At 38.3% G+C, this 18,566-nt stretch overlaps 1 protein-coding gene across 6 annotated transcripts in view; it reads left to right on the top strand.

Moving 5' to 3' along the window:
* Positions 1-18,566, top strand: part of MTA3 (metastasis associated 1 family member 3) — a 214,257-nt gene that overhangs the window by 132,697 nt on the left and 62,994 nt on the right. For all 6 annotated transcript variants that reach the window (XM_045079170.1, XM_045079166.1, XM_045079167.1 and 3 more), the window contains exons 7-8: positions 11,520-11,622; positions 14,914-15,013. In XM_045079170.1, the coding sequence (XP_044935105.1) occupies positions 11,520-11,622; positions 14,914-15,013 (203 nt within the window). The remainder of the gene's footprint in view (positions 1-11,519; positions 11,623-14,913; positions 15,014-18,566) is intronic.

The following is an 18,566-nucleotide window of genomic DNA, read 5'->3' as shown; positions in this document are numbered from 1 at the left end:
AAACTTAAAATCTTTACTTTCTGATTTTAAAAGTAAAACATTCTTCAGACATAGCAATGTATGATGTAGGAAACAAACCCCATCCCCTTTCCTTCATTGCAAATCCCCGTTTCACGCCTGTGGTTGTTTGGGGTGTATTCGCACTGGCCTGCCCCCAACTCCCAGGACTGGTCCAGGCCTGGCCGTGTTGCACGTGATCTCTGGAGCTGCTCTTCTCCATTCACAGTGTATCTTTCTTTAGCACCTTCTCACAGGAGTAATGTGACTTTTATTTTTTACAGTGACCCTGCAGGTCTTACATTTGCCCGGATGTACTATCATTCCCTCTTCCAGTCCCTATTGATAGATTGTTAGGTATTTACATTTTTCTGTGCTACACATTGATGCTGCTAGAAAACTTACACATATATTTGTGCTGTATAAATATTCGAGCATAACTTCTTGGAAGTGAGATGGTATATACATTTTACATACTGAAAATGCTCCTCTGCCCCTCCAAAACGCTGTGTTACTGTACGTTTGAAAGAACCAGGTGCTTTCGCCAACCCTGATTGTGAGGGATTTTTTTCACCTTCCATTCCCCCCACCCCACATTTTGATGTGTCATTGTCTTAGGGGTTTTTGTTTTGTTTTGAAGTTGAGATTATACTTGCCTTAGTTATTTTTATCTCTCCTTCTTTAAATTTCTTGTGCTTTTTCTCCATGGTTATTTATCTTTTTATGTATTGGCAAGAATTCTTTGACTATTAAAGGTAAGTAAACACAGAAGTATTTACCTTTGTCTATAAATATTACAGATACCCTCCCCCCACATACACTTAATTATTTCATTAAAATTTTTCAATACTGATTTTAAATTTAAGTCATTAATATTTTTTGTCATACAGAAATTTAGAATTTATTAGTCTTTTCCTTTAAGGCATTTTATGATGTGCATTTTTCACAGAAAGGCCTCCACTTTTACTTTTGCCCTCTGATTACTTTTTTTTTTTTTAAATATTTTATTTATTTATTTGACAGACAGAGATCACAAGTAGGCAGAGAGGCAGGCAGAGAGAGAGAGAGGGAAGCAGGCTCCCCGCTGAGCAGAGAGCCCGATGCGGGGCTCGATCCCAGGACCCTGAGATCATGACCTGAGCCGAAAGCAGAGGCTTTAACCCACGGAGCCACCCCGGCGCCCCTGCCCTCTGATTATTAAAACATCTGAGTTTGGGGCACCTGGTGGCTCAGTGGGTTAAGCCTCTGCCTTGGGCGCAGATCATGATCTCAGGGTCCTGGGATTGAACCCTGCATGGAGCATTGGACTCTCTGCTCAGCGGCAAGCCTGCTCCCCACCACCCCCCACCTGCCCCTCTGCCTACTTGTGATCTCTATCTCTGTCAAATAAATAAATAAAATCTTAAAATAAAAAAAATCTGAGTTCTTCCAGGGTGCCTGGCTGGCTCAGAAGTGTGTGACTCATGATCTCAGGATTGTGGGTTCGAACCTCATGTTGGGTGTAGAGATTTTAAAATAAACTTTAAACAAAAATTAAATAAAACAAAGCAAGAGTTCTTCCATTGGTTCTTCTCCCTTTTTATCTTGCCATACTTCTAAAAAATGTACACAGAAAAGTTAAATCAACAGATACTTAAGATAGAGTTTGTGAACTGTAGTACACATTGGTGTCAGTAATGCCAGGCTACAGACATCTTTGTTCTCATGAACTTAAATACCAGGAAAGGTCAGTCAATAAAGATTAAGCTCAAAGGAAAGAACTCTGTGTCTGTGCTCACCTGTGTTTGGAAATGATTTTGAACAGACTGGGAGTAGTGAACCAGTTTATTATAGGTTCGAGAAATTATATTTAATTGGCATCCTTATCTGTGTAAATCAACTTATCTTCCAGAAGTAGTTTTTATGTTTTTAGTCCTTAATGTTTGATGTTAGACTTATATCACCGTATGTAAGTATTCACTAAATATTATTTTATTTTTAAAAACTTGATTTTTAAATTTCACAAACACTGTAATGCAAATAATGGATTATTTTGCACTCCAGATATAAGTGGCAAAGTAGATTTGCTGAGTCATAGGGCTTGTGTGTTTAAAATTTTATACAAAATGCCAAATTGTCTTCCAGGTAGTCATTTACAGGTGAGTAGTCATTTATAGGTGGTTTGTTTTTTTTTTTTAAGATTTCATTTATTTATTTGACAGACAGAGATCACAAGTAGGCAGAGAGGCAGGCAGAGAGAGAGGAAGGGAAGCAGGCTCCCTGCTGATCAAAGAGGCCATCGCAGAGCTCGATCCCAGGACCCTGGGATCATGACCTGAGCCGAAGGCAGAGGCTTAACCCACTGAGCTACCCAGGTGCCCCTACAGGTGGGGTTTTTTTTTCTCTTGTTTTAATTAAGGTGTAATTTATATGTCGTACATCCCACGCTTTTTAGTGTACAGTTCTGTACAGAAGTGTATGTTCCCAGTGAGATAGTTCACCAAGTCCATCTGTGCACAGACCAAATGCCAGCAAGGTCCCTTGTGCCCATGTGTGTATGGCACCCAGCCCAAATCCTGCATCCCCTAAGCAGCCTTTGTCACTCTTCCCTGAACGCTCATCCCTCCCATCTTTGAACTGTGCAGATGTTATCTTTTATACTATTTTTTGTTATTTGACTTTAGAAATTTTAAAATCAACACCTGAGCTGTTGATTGTATGGTTTTCCCTTAAACACTGAGCATAAGCCTTGATGTATAGAAAGCCTGGAATGTTTTTTTAAAGATTTTATTTTATTTTTAAATTATTTTTATTAATATATAATATATTATTTGCTCCAGGGGTACAGGTCTGTGAAGCCTGGAAATTTTTGAGTATTGCTCATGGATAAATGCTAAACCAAGTAATGAAGTTGGTATGTTTCAAGTAACAGTGGGCAGAAGAATCAGATCATAGAATCTCACAAAATCCCATTTATCTGGAAGACTGTTTAAATAAGGTATTTATGGGGTACCTGGGTAGCTCAGTCGTTAAATGTCTGCCTTCAGCTCAGGGCATGATCCCAGGGTTCTAGGATCGAGCCCCACATGGGGCTCCCTGCTTAGCGGGTAGACTGCTTCTACCTCTCCTACTCCTCCTGCTTGTGTGTTCCCTCTCTTACTGTGTCTCTTTCTGCCAAATAAATAAATAAAATATTTTAAAATAAATAAATAAATGAATGAATGAATATGGTATTTACCCCTGAAAAGTGTTAAAGCTACGTAATTTGGAAAGCATATCTCCCAAACTTTTTAAAAGATGATTTTAGGAAACAAAATGATACATGAAATGTAAAAATTTATTCTGCAGTTCCCAAAACAGACTTGAAGTTCTTCTGGGTGAGAGGAATGATTCTTAACAGCTTGTGGCATTTGGGGAGTTACCTGACAAAAGCATACTTTGTATTTAGAAAATGTGATTGAGTATTCATTTACTGTAATAGCTCTTTTATAGTTCTTTAACAAGTATTAATTACCTTTAACATAGTGTTTCTCCTGGCAGTCTTCTGGGTGGGTGGTTTATAAACTTTATTTAGGTAATAGAACACTTTCTTCTAATGAAACACTACACAGTATGACCTTAAATAAAATAAGAAAAGCATGGGACGCCTGGGTGGCTCAGTGGGTTAAGCCGCTGCCTTCGGCTCAGGTCATGATCTCATGGTCCTGGGATCGAGCCCCGCATCGGGCTCTCTGCTCAGCAGGGAGCCTGCTTTCCTCTCTCTCTCTCTCTCTCTGCCTGCCTCTCCATCTACTTGTGATTTCTCTCTGTAAAAAGTAAATAAATAAAATCTTTAAAAAAAAAAAAAATTAAAAAATTAAAAAAAAATAAAATAAGAAAAGCAGCTTGTTGTGGGTGAGGTAGAAGAGAAGGCCCCATTGGATCTCCCGAGATACCCCAGTGAGCCTTAGGGTTAAGAGAAGGACACACTGAAGGCTGCTGTTCAGTACTTCACTCTTAGAGTCCTGTCTCTTCAGCACAGAGAGAAGCCACTCAGAAGTGCGTAGGATGAAGTCCCTTTGCAGCATAGCATAACAATGGCACTCCACTAGATTCCTGTTACAAGTAATAGGAATTGTGGTAGAAAATGCAATTATACTGAAATCAAAAAGTAGTAGTTCCTCAGATCATCCCTCTTTGTCCACTGTCCAACAGCATGACTAATTTAATATGTTCTCCCTGTTTGTTACCTATCATATTGAGATTCATGAAATTGTATTCAGTCTTTAATTGTGTGACAGATCCAAGTTTATCTCTCTTATCACATGCTTTATGGTAGGGTAAGTTTCCCCTCATTGTTCTTAAAATTTCTTGTGGGGGGGGGGGGGGTGGGGAGGTGTCTCATCTCAGAGACATTTTTCCGACTGTTAATCATTTTTTAATCAGTTAGTCAAATACTTCCTTCCCGGATTTCATTAGAATTCTGATTGAAATTGTATTAATATTTTCTATTACTTTGGGAGGTGACTGGTCATTTCATAATATTGAGTCGTTCCTATGGGTCTGTGGGGGTCCGTTTTGAGGTTTTTATTCTGTCTGACTGGTTTGTTTGTTAATGTTCTAGGAACTCACTGGTTTAATTATAGCGACTTGGTATGTGTGGTAATACCTGGGGAGGCTAATCCTCCTCTTATTTTTCCGAATAAACTTTATTATCAGCTTGAATCTTCCTTACTGTGTTTATTGGCATTTCAGTTAATTTTTAAGTTAATTTAGGGAGAACAGACTTTTGATGGCTTTGAAAAATCTTAATTAAAACAAGGGATGTCTTTTTCTTTATTCAAGGCTACTTCTGGATCTTGTGATTTTTTTTTTTTTTTTTTTTTTTTTTTAGTATAGATTCAGTCATATAGATTTTAGACATTTCTTGTTAAGTTTATTTTTAAGTTTATAATTGTTAGCTGGAAGTATTCATTTTCAACAAAGAAAAACACCATATTTTTCATCATAAATGAAGAAGTCACTTTGGATTCCTATTTCAGCCTAAAGCAGTTAGCATATCCAACATGTTTCATTTCACTTGTAATCAGGCAACTAATTAGATGGCAAGATCTAAAGAACCCCCTTCTGTTTTGTAATTAATATATTTTCAGGGGAGACTGGTGTAGGGTGGCAAATAGGTCACCAACAGTTAAACCACTCTTGGAAAACATGGACATTACCATCATAGAAATTCCTATTGTAGCTAGTACCTGTTTGCAGGGAAGTGAAATAGTAGAAAATATCATACTCAAGAACAGCTATTTAGGACTTGTTGCACTTTGGGTTTACTAAGCCTTTTGATACTCTTGAGTGGGTACGTTTTGACCAGTGTGGCAGATTCCAATTTGCACTGGCGTGGAATGTAGAACTTGAATTACTGAGTGGGTGGCAGCATCCGCACCATGGCAGAACATATGACAGGCTCTCTTTGTTTGTGAATGTGTCTTGATGGATTCTAAGACATTGTTGTGGCATTTGTCTAGCTAGTGAATAAATCTTTTTATAGCTTCAGAATTTTTAAATTTACTTATGGCTATCCACCATCTAACAAACTCTTGAGATCTGGAAAGATCGGTATATAGTTTGCAAAAAGAAGGTGAAAGTTTCTTTGAAATTTTAAATCTTTTACTGAGTTTGAATAAACCACCTAGAGAACTTTTCCATTGAAAAAGATGTGCTCTTGGGGAGTTTTGCTTTATTTCTTCACTGTATCATTTCACTGTAATACTGAAATCTTAAGAAAAGTCCATTTATGTATTAAATTAAAATTTGTAACTGCAGAAAAGTATTATAGCATTAATAAACTAAAATGACTGGATTTACATATTTGTGTAGAACCTGGCAGTAATCAGTTTAGCTGAGTAACGTGGGGAAAGCTAACTCCTTGAAGTTCCCATTTTCTCCTCCTTAATGGTAGTATATGTGCACACATCCTAGTGCTGTGAGGATCCTATGAAGTAATTCTGTAAAGCATTTCGCATGGCTCCTGACTGTCTCTGTTCACTGTTGCAGTTGCTTCTCCCCTGACCCCCACTGCCTACTGCTACTGATTAAATAACTCTTGGGGATTTGGGGAGGTAGCTGTCTTTGAGAATTAAGGAATTAAAGTAGTATAGTCTCTTCTGCTATCATACTCACTTTTTTTGAAACTTGAATTTGTTCATCTGCAGTTGATAAATAGGGAAATATCAGTATAGTGTGGAAGTTGGGTCAATTTATAGGAGACTTTTCCCAGCGATTGGGGAAGCCAGTATTCTTACAGATAAAAAGAGATGAAGAGAAAAAAGATGGAAATTCAAATAAAATCTTAAAAAAAAAAAAAAAAGATGGAAATTCTACAAGAAGGGCTTTCCTGTAGAGCAAGTAATGGCTGGTTTAGTGGCCTCAAAATCTGTGGCATTTTCCATTATAGTGAAACTATATGGGGAAGCTCAAGAGTTACAGATAAAGGGGGTTGGAAGATATTTCACCTGGCGTTTAAGAGGAAACCTACACCCGTTGTGTTTTTTGTTTTGTGTTTTGTTTTTTAATTTTATAGGAACTGTATACACTGATCTACATCTCAGTGGAAGAGGTGTGAGTCCGGGGTTTAAGGAGATAAAGGGTCGACCAATGTTTGGTTTTGTTGAAAATGGCAGTAGAGAGTTAACTGGGCTAGTATTCTTATTAGTGAATATTACTTTTTTTAATACTCTGGTTACCAAGTTTAATAGAGTTTCAAAGGTTTTTTTTTTTTTTTTCCATAAACCCCATTTTTTTAAGTGTGTAATTTTGGAGATTATGCTTTTCAACAACATGGTGGATGTTAACTAACTTAAAAACACCAGCCTATAACTATTAGGTGTAAGCTGGTATTGATTGCAGCCATGTAGAACAGTAATTCTCAACCCAGGGGCAGGAGACATTAGACAGTGTCTGTAGACATTTTTGGTTGTCAGAGCTGGTGGAGGGAGTGGAGTTAGGGGGGTAGGGCACAGATGCTAGTGAGTCGAGGGACCAGGGATGCTGCTGATCATCCTGTAACACACAGAACAGACCCCTATAACAAAGAGTTACTCAGCCCTAAGTATTGATAGTGCTGAGGTTGAGAAATCTGCAGTAAGGGCTCTTGGGAAATAGTAAACAGTAAATGCTCTTTTTGTGTTAATATTTATGTTATTATAATAATACTTAATTCTGAAATATAAATTATTCTGTGATCTAGTCTCTTTCTATGCTTTTGATTATTTTTGTGCCAGGGCAGCATTGTTTATAGATTTTGCTAGATAATATAATCCCACCCGGTTTAGTTAGTTCTTTTCTTCTTCTTCTTTTTTATAAGATTGTATTTATTTGACAGAGAGAGACACAGTGAGAGAAGGAACACAAGCAGGGGGCGTGGGAAAGGGAGAAGCAGACTTCCCACCAAGCAGGCACTCGATGTGGCACTCGGTCCCAGGACCCTGGGATCATGACCTGAGCTGAAGGCAGACACCTAACGACTGAGCGACCCAGGCACCCCTGTTACTTTCTTCTTAATAATGTTTGTGTATATTAATATTCAAATTATTTTACTGGCTTCCAAAATTAAATTTTGTGAAATTTAACCTATTGGGATACTTGTACAGAAAAGATAGCCTTAGGATTTTAAATCTTTACTCTTTTTTCCCTCAAGTTTTTTTCTTTGAAAGTTTTGTAATTTCTTTATATAAACATAACTCCAGTTTTACTTCAGTGTTTTATATTTTTGTTCCTATAATAAAAAAATACATTTTTACATTGTATTTTCTTTGGAATGGCACTTGAATTTTTATACTATTTTTATTGTGCCTTTCTAGGTATTTAGTTTTTATGATTTCTTGAGATATAATTGACCTATAATATTGTGTAAGTTTGTGTACAGTGTGTTGATTTGATGAATTTATATATTGTAGAGTGATTACTGCCGTAGTTTAGCCAACACTGCTATCACATCACAAAATTGCTTATTTTTTGTTGTGGGAACAATTAAGGTCGAGTCTCTTATGAGCTTTGAAGTTTATAGTATTGTTGACTTATACTAACGATGCTGCATATTAAATCTCCAGGACTTACTAAATCTACTAGTTGGAATTTTGTACCCCTAAACAACATCTTCCCAATTTTTTTTATCCTCCAGCCCCTGGTAATCACCATTCCACTATCTGTTTTTATGAGTTTTGTTTTTTTAGATCCCATGTATTTGTCTCTTGTAACTTACTATTCCTTTGATTCATAATTTAAAACATTGGCCAGAACTTTCAGAACAATATTAAATAAAAATGGTGACAAATGGTATCTTTGTGAGTTTCTGAATTAAATATAACATAAAAAGTATAGTACTAATGGTTGGTACAAAGAAAATGAAAATGGACTGTGTTTAGAACAAAGAATATTTCTAGTTCTCTGGAAAGGTCCCGTAGGATGAGTTCCATACAGTTTTAGTTCCATACAGTTTTAGTTCTTCAGAGTCTTTGAACATCATGTGCTCTTAGGATGGTAATACTGAAGAAGTATTTTGTCCATATTTCCTTCCTTGTCCATATTTTCTAGAAACCTTAAAATATAGCTGCAGAGGTGTGCCTGGGTGGCTCAGTGGGTTAAAGCCTCTGCCTTCGGCTTGGGATGGCTTGGGTCATGATCCCCGGAGTCTCTGCTCAGCAGGGAGCCTGCTTCCTCCTCTCTCTCTCTCCACCTACTTGTGATCTCTGTCTGTCAAATAAGTAAAATAAAATCTTTAAAAAAATATATAGCGGGAGAGTTAGGGCTATCACATTTAAAATCATTGCTGAATCTACATTTTTTTTACAAAATTATGAAGAACTTATAAACCAAAAACAAGGTGCTATGTACACTTATGTAAGTAGTTGGTAAATACTTTTTTTAAAAGAACTCAGAAATTAGGGAGACCTTCATGGGTTTGTGTGGGACTAGATTAGAATTGCGCAGATTATCATAAATGGAGGTGGGAAGCGAGATTATTATATTGACTAGAATGAACATGACCAGATCATAAAATTAATCTTGGTCCTATGGCTCATATCACAGTTACTAAGACCATTCCAAAGATTACTGCTAGCTTAGCTGAGAATTTAGTTTTATAGATTCTAAATAGGTTCTTAAAAGTTGTCTCCTGTGAAGAAGTGACCACACTGTGATATAAATGTAATTAATTATATGGTGAATCCAAAATGGGGAATTCTCATTAGCTGAGAGTGACTGTTTGGTATGGAACATTTCTGTGTTTATTCTTTTGTCATTGCTGCTGCTGCTATTTTGGTTATCATCCCATGGTATTGTCTGCATTTTAGGTATTAGTACGAATGCTTCCAGGAATGTTTTATTATTGTTTGTGCGAATTTATTTAGAATTCTTTTTTTTTTTAAGATTTTTATTTATTTATTTGACAGAGAGAGCGAGCGAGCACAAGTAGGCAGAGCAGCAGGCAGAGGGAGAGGGAGAAGCAGGCTCTCCATTGAGCAGGGAGGCCGATGTGGGACTCGATCCCAAGACCTTGGGATCATGACCTGAGCCGAAGGCAGCCGCTTCACCTACTGAGCCACCTAGGCGCCCCTATATTTAGAATTCTTATACTGAATTATCTTTCTGCTCTGTGCTGCAGAATGTATGATGGGACTGAAATGTATCAAGTTAACTAACTTGAATTTGGAATTGAAGATGAGTTTTACTGTGACATTCTGGAATATGTAGTGTAATAGGTGCTTAATAAGGAATAGCATCATTTAATCATCTTGATTTCATTTTATCATTACTTTATCTTTTTTTTTTATTTTAACATTTTACCTCTTGGATTTTATTATTCAAAGAATATAGGAAAGTGTAAGTGTGTCATTTAGCTTTCTCAAATTTCATGCAGGTTGTAAATTTTGGGAGTTTTAACTGAGCTAATGTTGAATGTCTTGGTTTAGTTTGCTGAGAATCATAATCAAAAACAATGAAAAATGAAGTCCTTTCAAACACTTGAGATCTCTTTGGCCTGGTACTCACTCTGTTCTGCTTGTGCTTCTTTATGTTGGGGGTGGAGTTTGGCTCTGTGGTTTCCTGCCTTTGAACCAGGGGCAAGCTGGGCGAGCCCCAGCCTGATGGTAGTGGCTGACTTAGGAGACCTGCGGGTAGGAAGGCTGGGTCTGCCACCCTCCCCTGCCCCCTCTCTCCTGCTGAGCCGCTGATATCTGCATGTTGCTTTACTAGGACTGAGCGCTGCAGAGTCTCGTGCCAGGGTTTGTCAGTCACTGGGGGTATTTAGCTTTAGAGTGTGTCAGTGCAGGGCACTCCGCCTCCTATTATAGATGCAGTGATCAGAAGTAACACAGAGCCAACCCAGCCCCCAGTTTAATAAGAAGTCCATGCCTTCTTATTAGGCTTCTTATTCTCTCAGACTCCCAGTTGCCTCCCAAGTCTCTTTTCCTGTCCTTTCTTTGGACATTGAGTCCTGCCTGATGGTTGCATAAGAGGAGAGGTTCATAAACTCTCCTGTTAGTTATCTCCTCCCATTCCTCTTAATGTTACTCTGGACAAGAAGAGCTGCTTTTCACCCTTTCCCATTTTAAAGCCACATGATTTTGCTCACGTTCTCATAACTTTTAAGTCCTTCTCCTTGCCAGTGCACTCAGACCCTTCAATTTTTTTTTTTTTTAGATTATTTATTTGAGAGAGAGAGAGAGAGAGAAATTGCGAGCAGGGGGAGAAACGGAGGGAGAGAATATTCAAGCAGTCTTGTGCTGAGTATGGAGACCAATGCGGGCTCGGTCTCATGATTCTGAGATCATGGCCTAAGCCGAACCAAGAGTCAGATGCTTAACCAGCTGAGCCACCCAGGTGCCCCTCATACTCTTCAGTTCTTAGCAGAAGATCCATCCCCTTTATGACATCGTTCCCTGACTAGTCTGAAGTGATTTCTCCAATCCTGAGAATCTTGCAGCCATTCCTTCCTTCTTTGCCCTCTGTCTCTTAGAGACAGGGAAGAGGAGGAGGCAGAGGGGGAAAATGGTCTTAAGCAGACTCCCTGCCGAGTATGGAGCCCATCGTGGGGCTCCATCTCCCAATCCTGAGATCAAGACCTGTACCAGAACCAGGAGTCGGACACTTAACTGACTGAGCCACCCAGGCACCCCACTTACAGCCATTTCTGTATGTCCCTTATGGCATCTGTTTCTTTTCATTTGTATCAGAGTTACTTATGTATTAGTTTTGCTGTAGTGAAAGTGTCTCACGGCAGGAATGCTTTCCTTTTTGTCTTCGAATCCCTCAGCATGAGGCTTCGTGCCTCACACATACAGCAGGTACTCCGGAAATAAAGGTTACTGACTAAATGAAGATCTCAAATGATTGGTTTAGTGGTATTATTATCCATTCACTCTACAAAGTGTCCATCTGCTGTCTGAAAGAATGTACCAGAACCACAAACATTGACCTTACATTGTGAATGCTGTGGTGACCACAACACCATATGTGACAGTTGCCTTGTTAAGTAACAAGACTCCATTCCCTTTGTTCTCGGACAGGAGAGTCAGATGAGAGGGAACAGTCCAAATTGGAAGTTAAAGTTTGGGATCCAAATAGCCCACTTACGGATCGACAGATTGACCAGTTCTTAGTTGTAGCACGGTAAGTATGGCACTATTAAGTCAAGAAGTATCTTTTCTTTTTAGAAGAGAATTTATAGGTGTATGTATATTCCTTCCCTTGTATTCTACCTTTTCCATTGGTTGTGTTCTTTTTCTAATTATGTGAGAAGACCTAATTATACATCACACCACTTCCTAAACTACACCATTAGTTCTTGCTTGAGAATAGATTTATTAATTTACTGATTAAGAAACATAATAAATGCTTCTTGTAAAAATTTGACCACTAAGGAACAGTATAAGTGAAATTCAATACCTGAAATCCCTTGTCTTTAATTAGAGCAGTTACCTCTTTTACTCTAGACTGGAACTATTCAGGTGTCAGTGGTAATGTGCACCTTGAATTCCTCTTACAGCACTTGCCTATGAGTAGGGCCTATTGCTAAGCCTGTGGCTTTCCTTTGAGAGTTTTATAAGTCTTTATAAGGCTGTCTGACTGACTTGCCACCACCCTCACCCACCTCCCCTTTTAAGAAAATGAATGGGACAAAAATTCATTTTTATTTTTCAATTATAAAAGTTAAATGATGCTCATGGGGGAATTACTGCAAAGCAGATGGTAAATGAGATTATCATAGCGTTGTAAATAGTGGAAAAATTGGTAAGTGAATTGAGGCATATTCAGTGGTAGAATATTACTTTACAACAATGAAAATGAATGAATTAGAGGGATATATAGCAATGAGATAAATCTCAAAAATAATGTTAGTGAAGATAGACATGGTATGATCACCTATAAAAAGTTTTACAGTGTACAGACAGTGTCTCATTTCATGAGTGGGCATTATAGATGCATATGCTTATTACATGTATGAATTCTAAGAGTGAGAATAGGAGGCTCTAAAATTTCTAGTATTTATTTTCTTAAAAATTTAAACCAAACATGGCAAAATATTAGAGTCAGATAGATGTAAATATGATTAGAAGGGTCTTCATTATGTTCTGTAATTTTCTGTGGAACTTTTATCATAACACAAAGGGGAAAAGGACCTCAGCCCACCTTAACGCTGTCCCTAGTGTCTGTCTCCTTGGAAGTCGCACTTCATGTTGGTGGCTGGGCGTTCAGACTCCAGCGCCCACACATCTGGCTTCTGGTGATTGGATGGAGACCTGAAGTACATTGTTGGGGAAGCCAGTCCAGGGGATAGATGAGATTGAAGATTTGGGAGTGGGAATGAATCATTGGTGGAACCACACTGGCCTAGAGACTCCAGACAGGTTATCCAGACCTGGGATTATTTAGTAGACATTGCAGTTTCAAATTTGATTTTCATTGTTTTTTCCTCTTTCTGATCGCCAAGGACCATAACATTTCCTTTTTCCTTGAAGCCAGCATGAGAGACACCATGAGAGACACTACCAAAGAGATGCACCTGGCCCTTGTTCAATTTTTGTTTTAAAAAAGACGCTCTAAATACAAATGAAAGACCATAATCAGATACCATTGCATGTCCCACTAGAGTGGCTGAAATTTAAAAAGCAGGGCATTGGTAAAGAGGGAGGCAGCTGGCTCTCCCCCGTCATGCTGGTGGGAGTGGAAGGTGGTGTCATCAGACACCCACATCCTTTACGTTTCACTCCTGAATGTGTACTCAGCAGACGTGCATACATGCACCTGTGCACCAGAAGATACACATACAGATGGCATAATGACACTGCCCAGAGTAGCCCCAAACTGGACGCAGACATCCATCAAGAGAGTAGGGCTGGAGAAGGGGCATCAGACAAAGAAATGCTCCATGGCAAGGAGAATGAAGGAACATGGCTATAACCAGTAGCATGCCTGAGTCCATAAACCTATTTTGAACAGAAGAAGCTGGATGTGAAAAGAGTACATAGTATGTGCTTTTAGTAAGTTCTCATGTGAGCAAAACTAACCCATGGTGTTAGAATCCATTATGGGGGTTCTCTTTTGGGAAGAAGAAGGGAGTACAGATCAGGAAGGAGCATGAGGAGTCTTCTGGGGTGCTGTTGGTGTTCTGTTTCTTGCCCTGGGTGCGAGTGACATGAATGGGTTCAGAGCAGTACTGTGTATGCTTTTATAAAAGCACCTGTGTTATATGTTGATAAGGACATTTAAAAAATTTCTTCCTTGGCTAACATGCTTAAAATACAGACAACAAGGAAAGGGAATAAAATAAAACACAAGGAGCAAGCGGCAAGTCTTGGGTTCATTTCATGCTTTATCTATGGGAAGGCCTTCTGAATCATTAAGTGAAAAAAGTAATGTAATTGTTTTTTGTTTTGTTTTAATGGAAGTCTGTTATATCTTGAGCCCTCATAGGAAGATGTTGCTACAACTGATGATACCTCATTTCAAGGGAAAAAATGTTACTGCGATTTCACAATTGGGGCTAAAAAAGTGGTCAGAGCTTGTTTTGCAATAATTGTCAAACTCTGCAGCTTTTTTACTTCTCATTTTTTTGAGTACAGCTCAGTACCAAATTGTTTACTCTGTGGCATTTTGTAATGGGTCTTTCTTTTCTTTGTGGCACACAAATCACTTTTTCCTCCATTTCCTTATAATGACCCATATATCATAAATTGGCTTGTTGATGCTTAAATCTTACAGAAAATACTTTTTATTTAATATTTGATTCTCAAACACCCAAAAACTTATTTGACTTTTTTTTTTCCTCCCTTTCCTTTATTTTCCCGCCATAGCCCATATCCGTCTGACAGCTATATTGGCTGTGTAAATTTACCTGTGTAAATTTACCTGTCTTCCTGGGTAAAGAAGAGTATTGCCCAAGATGAGCCCCAGCCATAAAGATGATGGAAAATAATCCTCTGCAGTCTGTTTAGAGGATTACCTCTTAGAGGCTGATACACTTAGGGATGACACATTTCTGAGATTGCTAGATGCAGGCAGAGATTGATTTCATCAGTGTGCTGTCCCCTATGCCAAGGCACATTGTCTGGTGCGGTCCACTCCAGGAGATCGTCCCTGAATGACCGTTCCAAGAGCAAGAAGCAAACAAGTCTGCCTGCCCTGGAAAGGAACTGTAGTGGGGACCAGTGTAGCACTCTTCTTGGCCAACACTGTTCTTTGCACAGGAAGAAACGGGGACATCTCACCCAAGGCCCAGCATGTGTTGGAGACAAGGCTGAGACCCACACTCAGACCTCAGATCCCAGCCCCTGAATCCTCACTGACGACTTTGACAATTTACATGCACTACCCAAATGCATGTTCTTTGTTTTTTTGTTTTTTAACATAAAAAAACAGTAGAGCCTTATTTTTTCCTCTTTGCTTTTGTGGATTATTCAGTGCCGTGGGGACATTCGCTCGAGCCCTTGATTGCAGCAGTTCTGTGAGGCAGCCAAGTCTGCATATGAGTGCAGCTGCGGCGTCTCGAGACATCACCCTGGTAAGTTGCTTTTTGAAATTTAGGCATTTTATTTCCTCTGCTTCTTCAGTTTTAAAGCCAGTATGGCATGTTGTGGATGGGAGAGCTTTCTGGCTCTTCGCTCTGCTAACTGCTAGGTTGATTTGGCTTGCCTGATTGGTTAACTGGGGTTAGGGTGCCCCATTCCTAAGTCCCTTCTTGTGTTTGTGAGCCGAGACAAGTGAGAGTGACTGTTGATGGAGTAGCTGTGAAATGGTAAAAGAATGTTCTGGGGAAAACAGCTTAAGATTCTGACCCATCTCTTTCACTTGTATGCTTTTTTCCTTGTAGTGTACTTACATTGTTGAACAGCATATATACTGCGTATATACATGTACAGCGTATATAATGCTTTACAGTTTTTTCCTTAGATGTGACCATCTCTTGAAACTATTGCTAAAGGAGTTATTCTGTTGTCATGTCATTATTCAGTATCAATATTTCAATTTTCGTGTCTGTTCATTAGAAAGAGTTTCTGGTTTTGTGCATTATTTCATTACATTATGGTTGCTGCTTCTAAGACTGTTTCTTTTTTCCTTTCCTGATCAAGTGAAACTTCCCAAGTTCAGTTCATACCACTAATGCCTGCTGTAGCCAGACACTGAGCTAGGCTCTTGGCTTCTTTCTCTGCACCCTCCAGCAGAGTGGACCTGCAGATTTTTGCCTATTGAAGTTAATCTGTATTTGACTACCACGACAAGCATAGTAGGATGCTCATTTACAGATGAGAGAACTGAGGTTTGGTGAGGTTAAATTATTTGACCAATACCCATCACATGTAATAAATATTCCTTTTTTTCCCCCCCACAATACCATGGCCCTTTACAAGCAGCTTATTCGTGTAGATCATCTTGCCTCTGCAGTTCCCTGAGACCATTTACTAATGCTGATTACACCATCACTCATGACAACACATTGTCCATCCTGCCTCTTCTAATACTAGTTTCTGGTATCTTTCAAGTTACCACTGTGCTCTGTTGATGATGAGCACAAATGCAAGGCTTGCCCAGAATATGCAGAAAAAATGTGAGTAATAATTTGTTTTTGGGTTCTGTTAAATTTATCATTTAGAGTTTTATGGTATAAACTTAAATACATCTTCCAATACTGTCTTCCTTTCAATTCTTCAGGCCATAATCACTACCAAATAAAATGTACCAGAAGTCCTAAAAATGTCTCCTCTAAAAATATATCTAAAACCTGACCATTCCTCTCTGTCTCAAGTTCTTCAGTGCTAATCCAGACCTTCTCACTTAGGGTGCTGATTTTCAGTACCCCGTAAAAGGTTTTCCCAAGTCTGCTCTTTTAAGTTTCAATTTTCTTTTCTGATGGAATGGAATACGGTGATACGTTTTACTACTTTCTGGTTCTATTCCAATTTGAAATGCCACAATAATATAAAAACAACAATAATATAAAAACTCATACTGGAATGCACATCAGATTTGTTTCTTACCAGGCTTTCTTATACTATAGATGATGGTGATAGCATGAATACTCCATAGCCATTACGGAGCACCTTTCTTTATGCTTTCTCGGAGATTAGACTCTTGTTCAGAAAAGCACATTTTGTTCTCTCCATTGGTACATGAATATATAAAAGTTTAGGAGTTTCAAAATAGGTTCTTACTTTGTTTTTTAGAACTTATAGAGTACTTTACTAAAGGAGTGAGACTACAAATGTCATGTTTGTAAAAACATTCAAAATCCTGTCACTGATACTTTTGTGAACCAAAACTGTATGGGATCTAATCACCACTTACATTTTTTTTCCCCAATTCTAAAATCAATGTATGCTTTTATGAAAAATTGACAAATTTAGTACAGCAGCAGCCAAAAAGAAGTCTTGTTCTCATTACCCAGAGTAGAATATTCTTACCATTTTGTAATATTTCCTTTCAGCCACTCTTTGTGCATTATAAACAGTAATACCAGCAAATTACGGAATAATACAGAGGATAATGTAATAAAACTCCACATAATGCCACCTAAAACAAATGTTCATATTTTAGTTCTTTGGATTACAGAAAATTTCAACCATTATACTGTTGAGTCTCTAATATTCTCTCCCTGGTTGTGTTCTGCACGCTCCCTCCGCACCTCTGACGCCCTTCACCCCAGCCTCCTGTCAAGAGGCAGCCACTGGAACAGATCTGCTATGTTATCTACATGTAGTCCGTGTGTTTCTGGTTTCACTGTGTATTTGTGTGTCTGAAAACAACATAAAGATTGTTTTGCATGGATTTCAATTTACTTTATGACATTTTGCTATTTGCGCGTTATAGCTATAATATATAGAGTTATATATAGCTCTGTTAATAAACACATGCCCAGCTCACTTGTTGTAAGCATTGGGTAGTATTTGTAGTACTCCTTCATGGTCTACTACACCACATTATTTATGTATTCTCTTAACGATGAACATCTGGAGTGCTTTAAAAACATTTTTTCTTTTGCTGCTACCCATAATGCTGCATTGAAAATTCCAACACATATCCTCTGTGAGTGTGTGTGTGAGCTTTCTCCCATAATAAGAATTGGAATAGTGATTCATAGGGTTCTGCTCACTTTGAATTTGACCAAATGCAACCACGTTATTGTGCACACCAAGGTAGAAATTGATAATCCCACAAGCAGTCAGTGGATGTTTTCCTTTCCTCATCCATTCTTTTTTTTTTTTTTTAAGGTTTTATTTATTTGACAGACAGATCACAAGTAGGCAGAGAGGCAGGCAGAGAGAGAGGTGGAAGCAGGTTCCCCATTGAGCAGAGAGCCCGATGTGGGGCTCGATCCCAGGACTCTGGGATCATGACCTGAGCCGAAGAAGGCAGCGGCTAAACCCACTGAGCCACCCAGGCGCCCCTCTTCCTCCATTCTTATATTGTCTTCAGCCTTGTATATTTTCAGGCTAAAATTTTTACTAACCTGATGCTTATCTCATTTTCATGTGTTTTTTACTTATTAAGGTTAAGCAGGTTTTCATGTGTTTATTGGGTCTTCAGGGTTTTTTTTCTTCTTTATATTTTAGATTCATATCCTTTGCCCATTCTTCACTTGCATTATTATTTTATTTTTTTCTAGTAACTTTAAAAGGTTATTCATACACATGATTATAAATATATCTGGAGTTTATTTTTAAGACGGGAATGAGATGTGGAAGTCTCATTGTGATTATTTTTTTACCCTCTATGGAAAATAAATACAGCAACACCTTTTATTGAATTGGTTGTTTCCTCATGATTTTGTAATGCTTTCCTCTCTCTTACTTCAAGTTTTCAGATATGATCAGGTCTGCTTCTGGATTTGTAACGTATTCTCTTGTGTTCTATTGAATCTCTGTGCAAGCAACAAATTATAAAAAAGCTAATAAGACCCACGTGAAATCTCTTGTTAACACACAGTGGAAGTCATTTAAATGGGAGTTTTGTACTTTGCCTCCTCCCAACATGTTTTTCCTAACAATATAAAATGAACCTTTTCATATTATAAGTATCAGAAAGGTTTTTTTTTTTTCTTTTTAATGTTGCATGACCAT

The sequence above is a fragment of the Mustela putorius genome, unplaced genomic scaffold, assembly GCF_011764305.1.
Source record: "Mustela putorius furo isolate JIRA1106 unplaced genomic scaffold, ASM1176430v1.1 tig00000281_pilon_pilon_pilon, whole genome shotgun sequence".
Lineage (NCBI taxonomy): Eukaryota > Metazoa > Chordata > Mammalia > Carnivora > Mustelidae > Mustela > Mustela putorius.
This window is presented reverse-complemented; position numbering and strand designations above follow the sequence as displayed.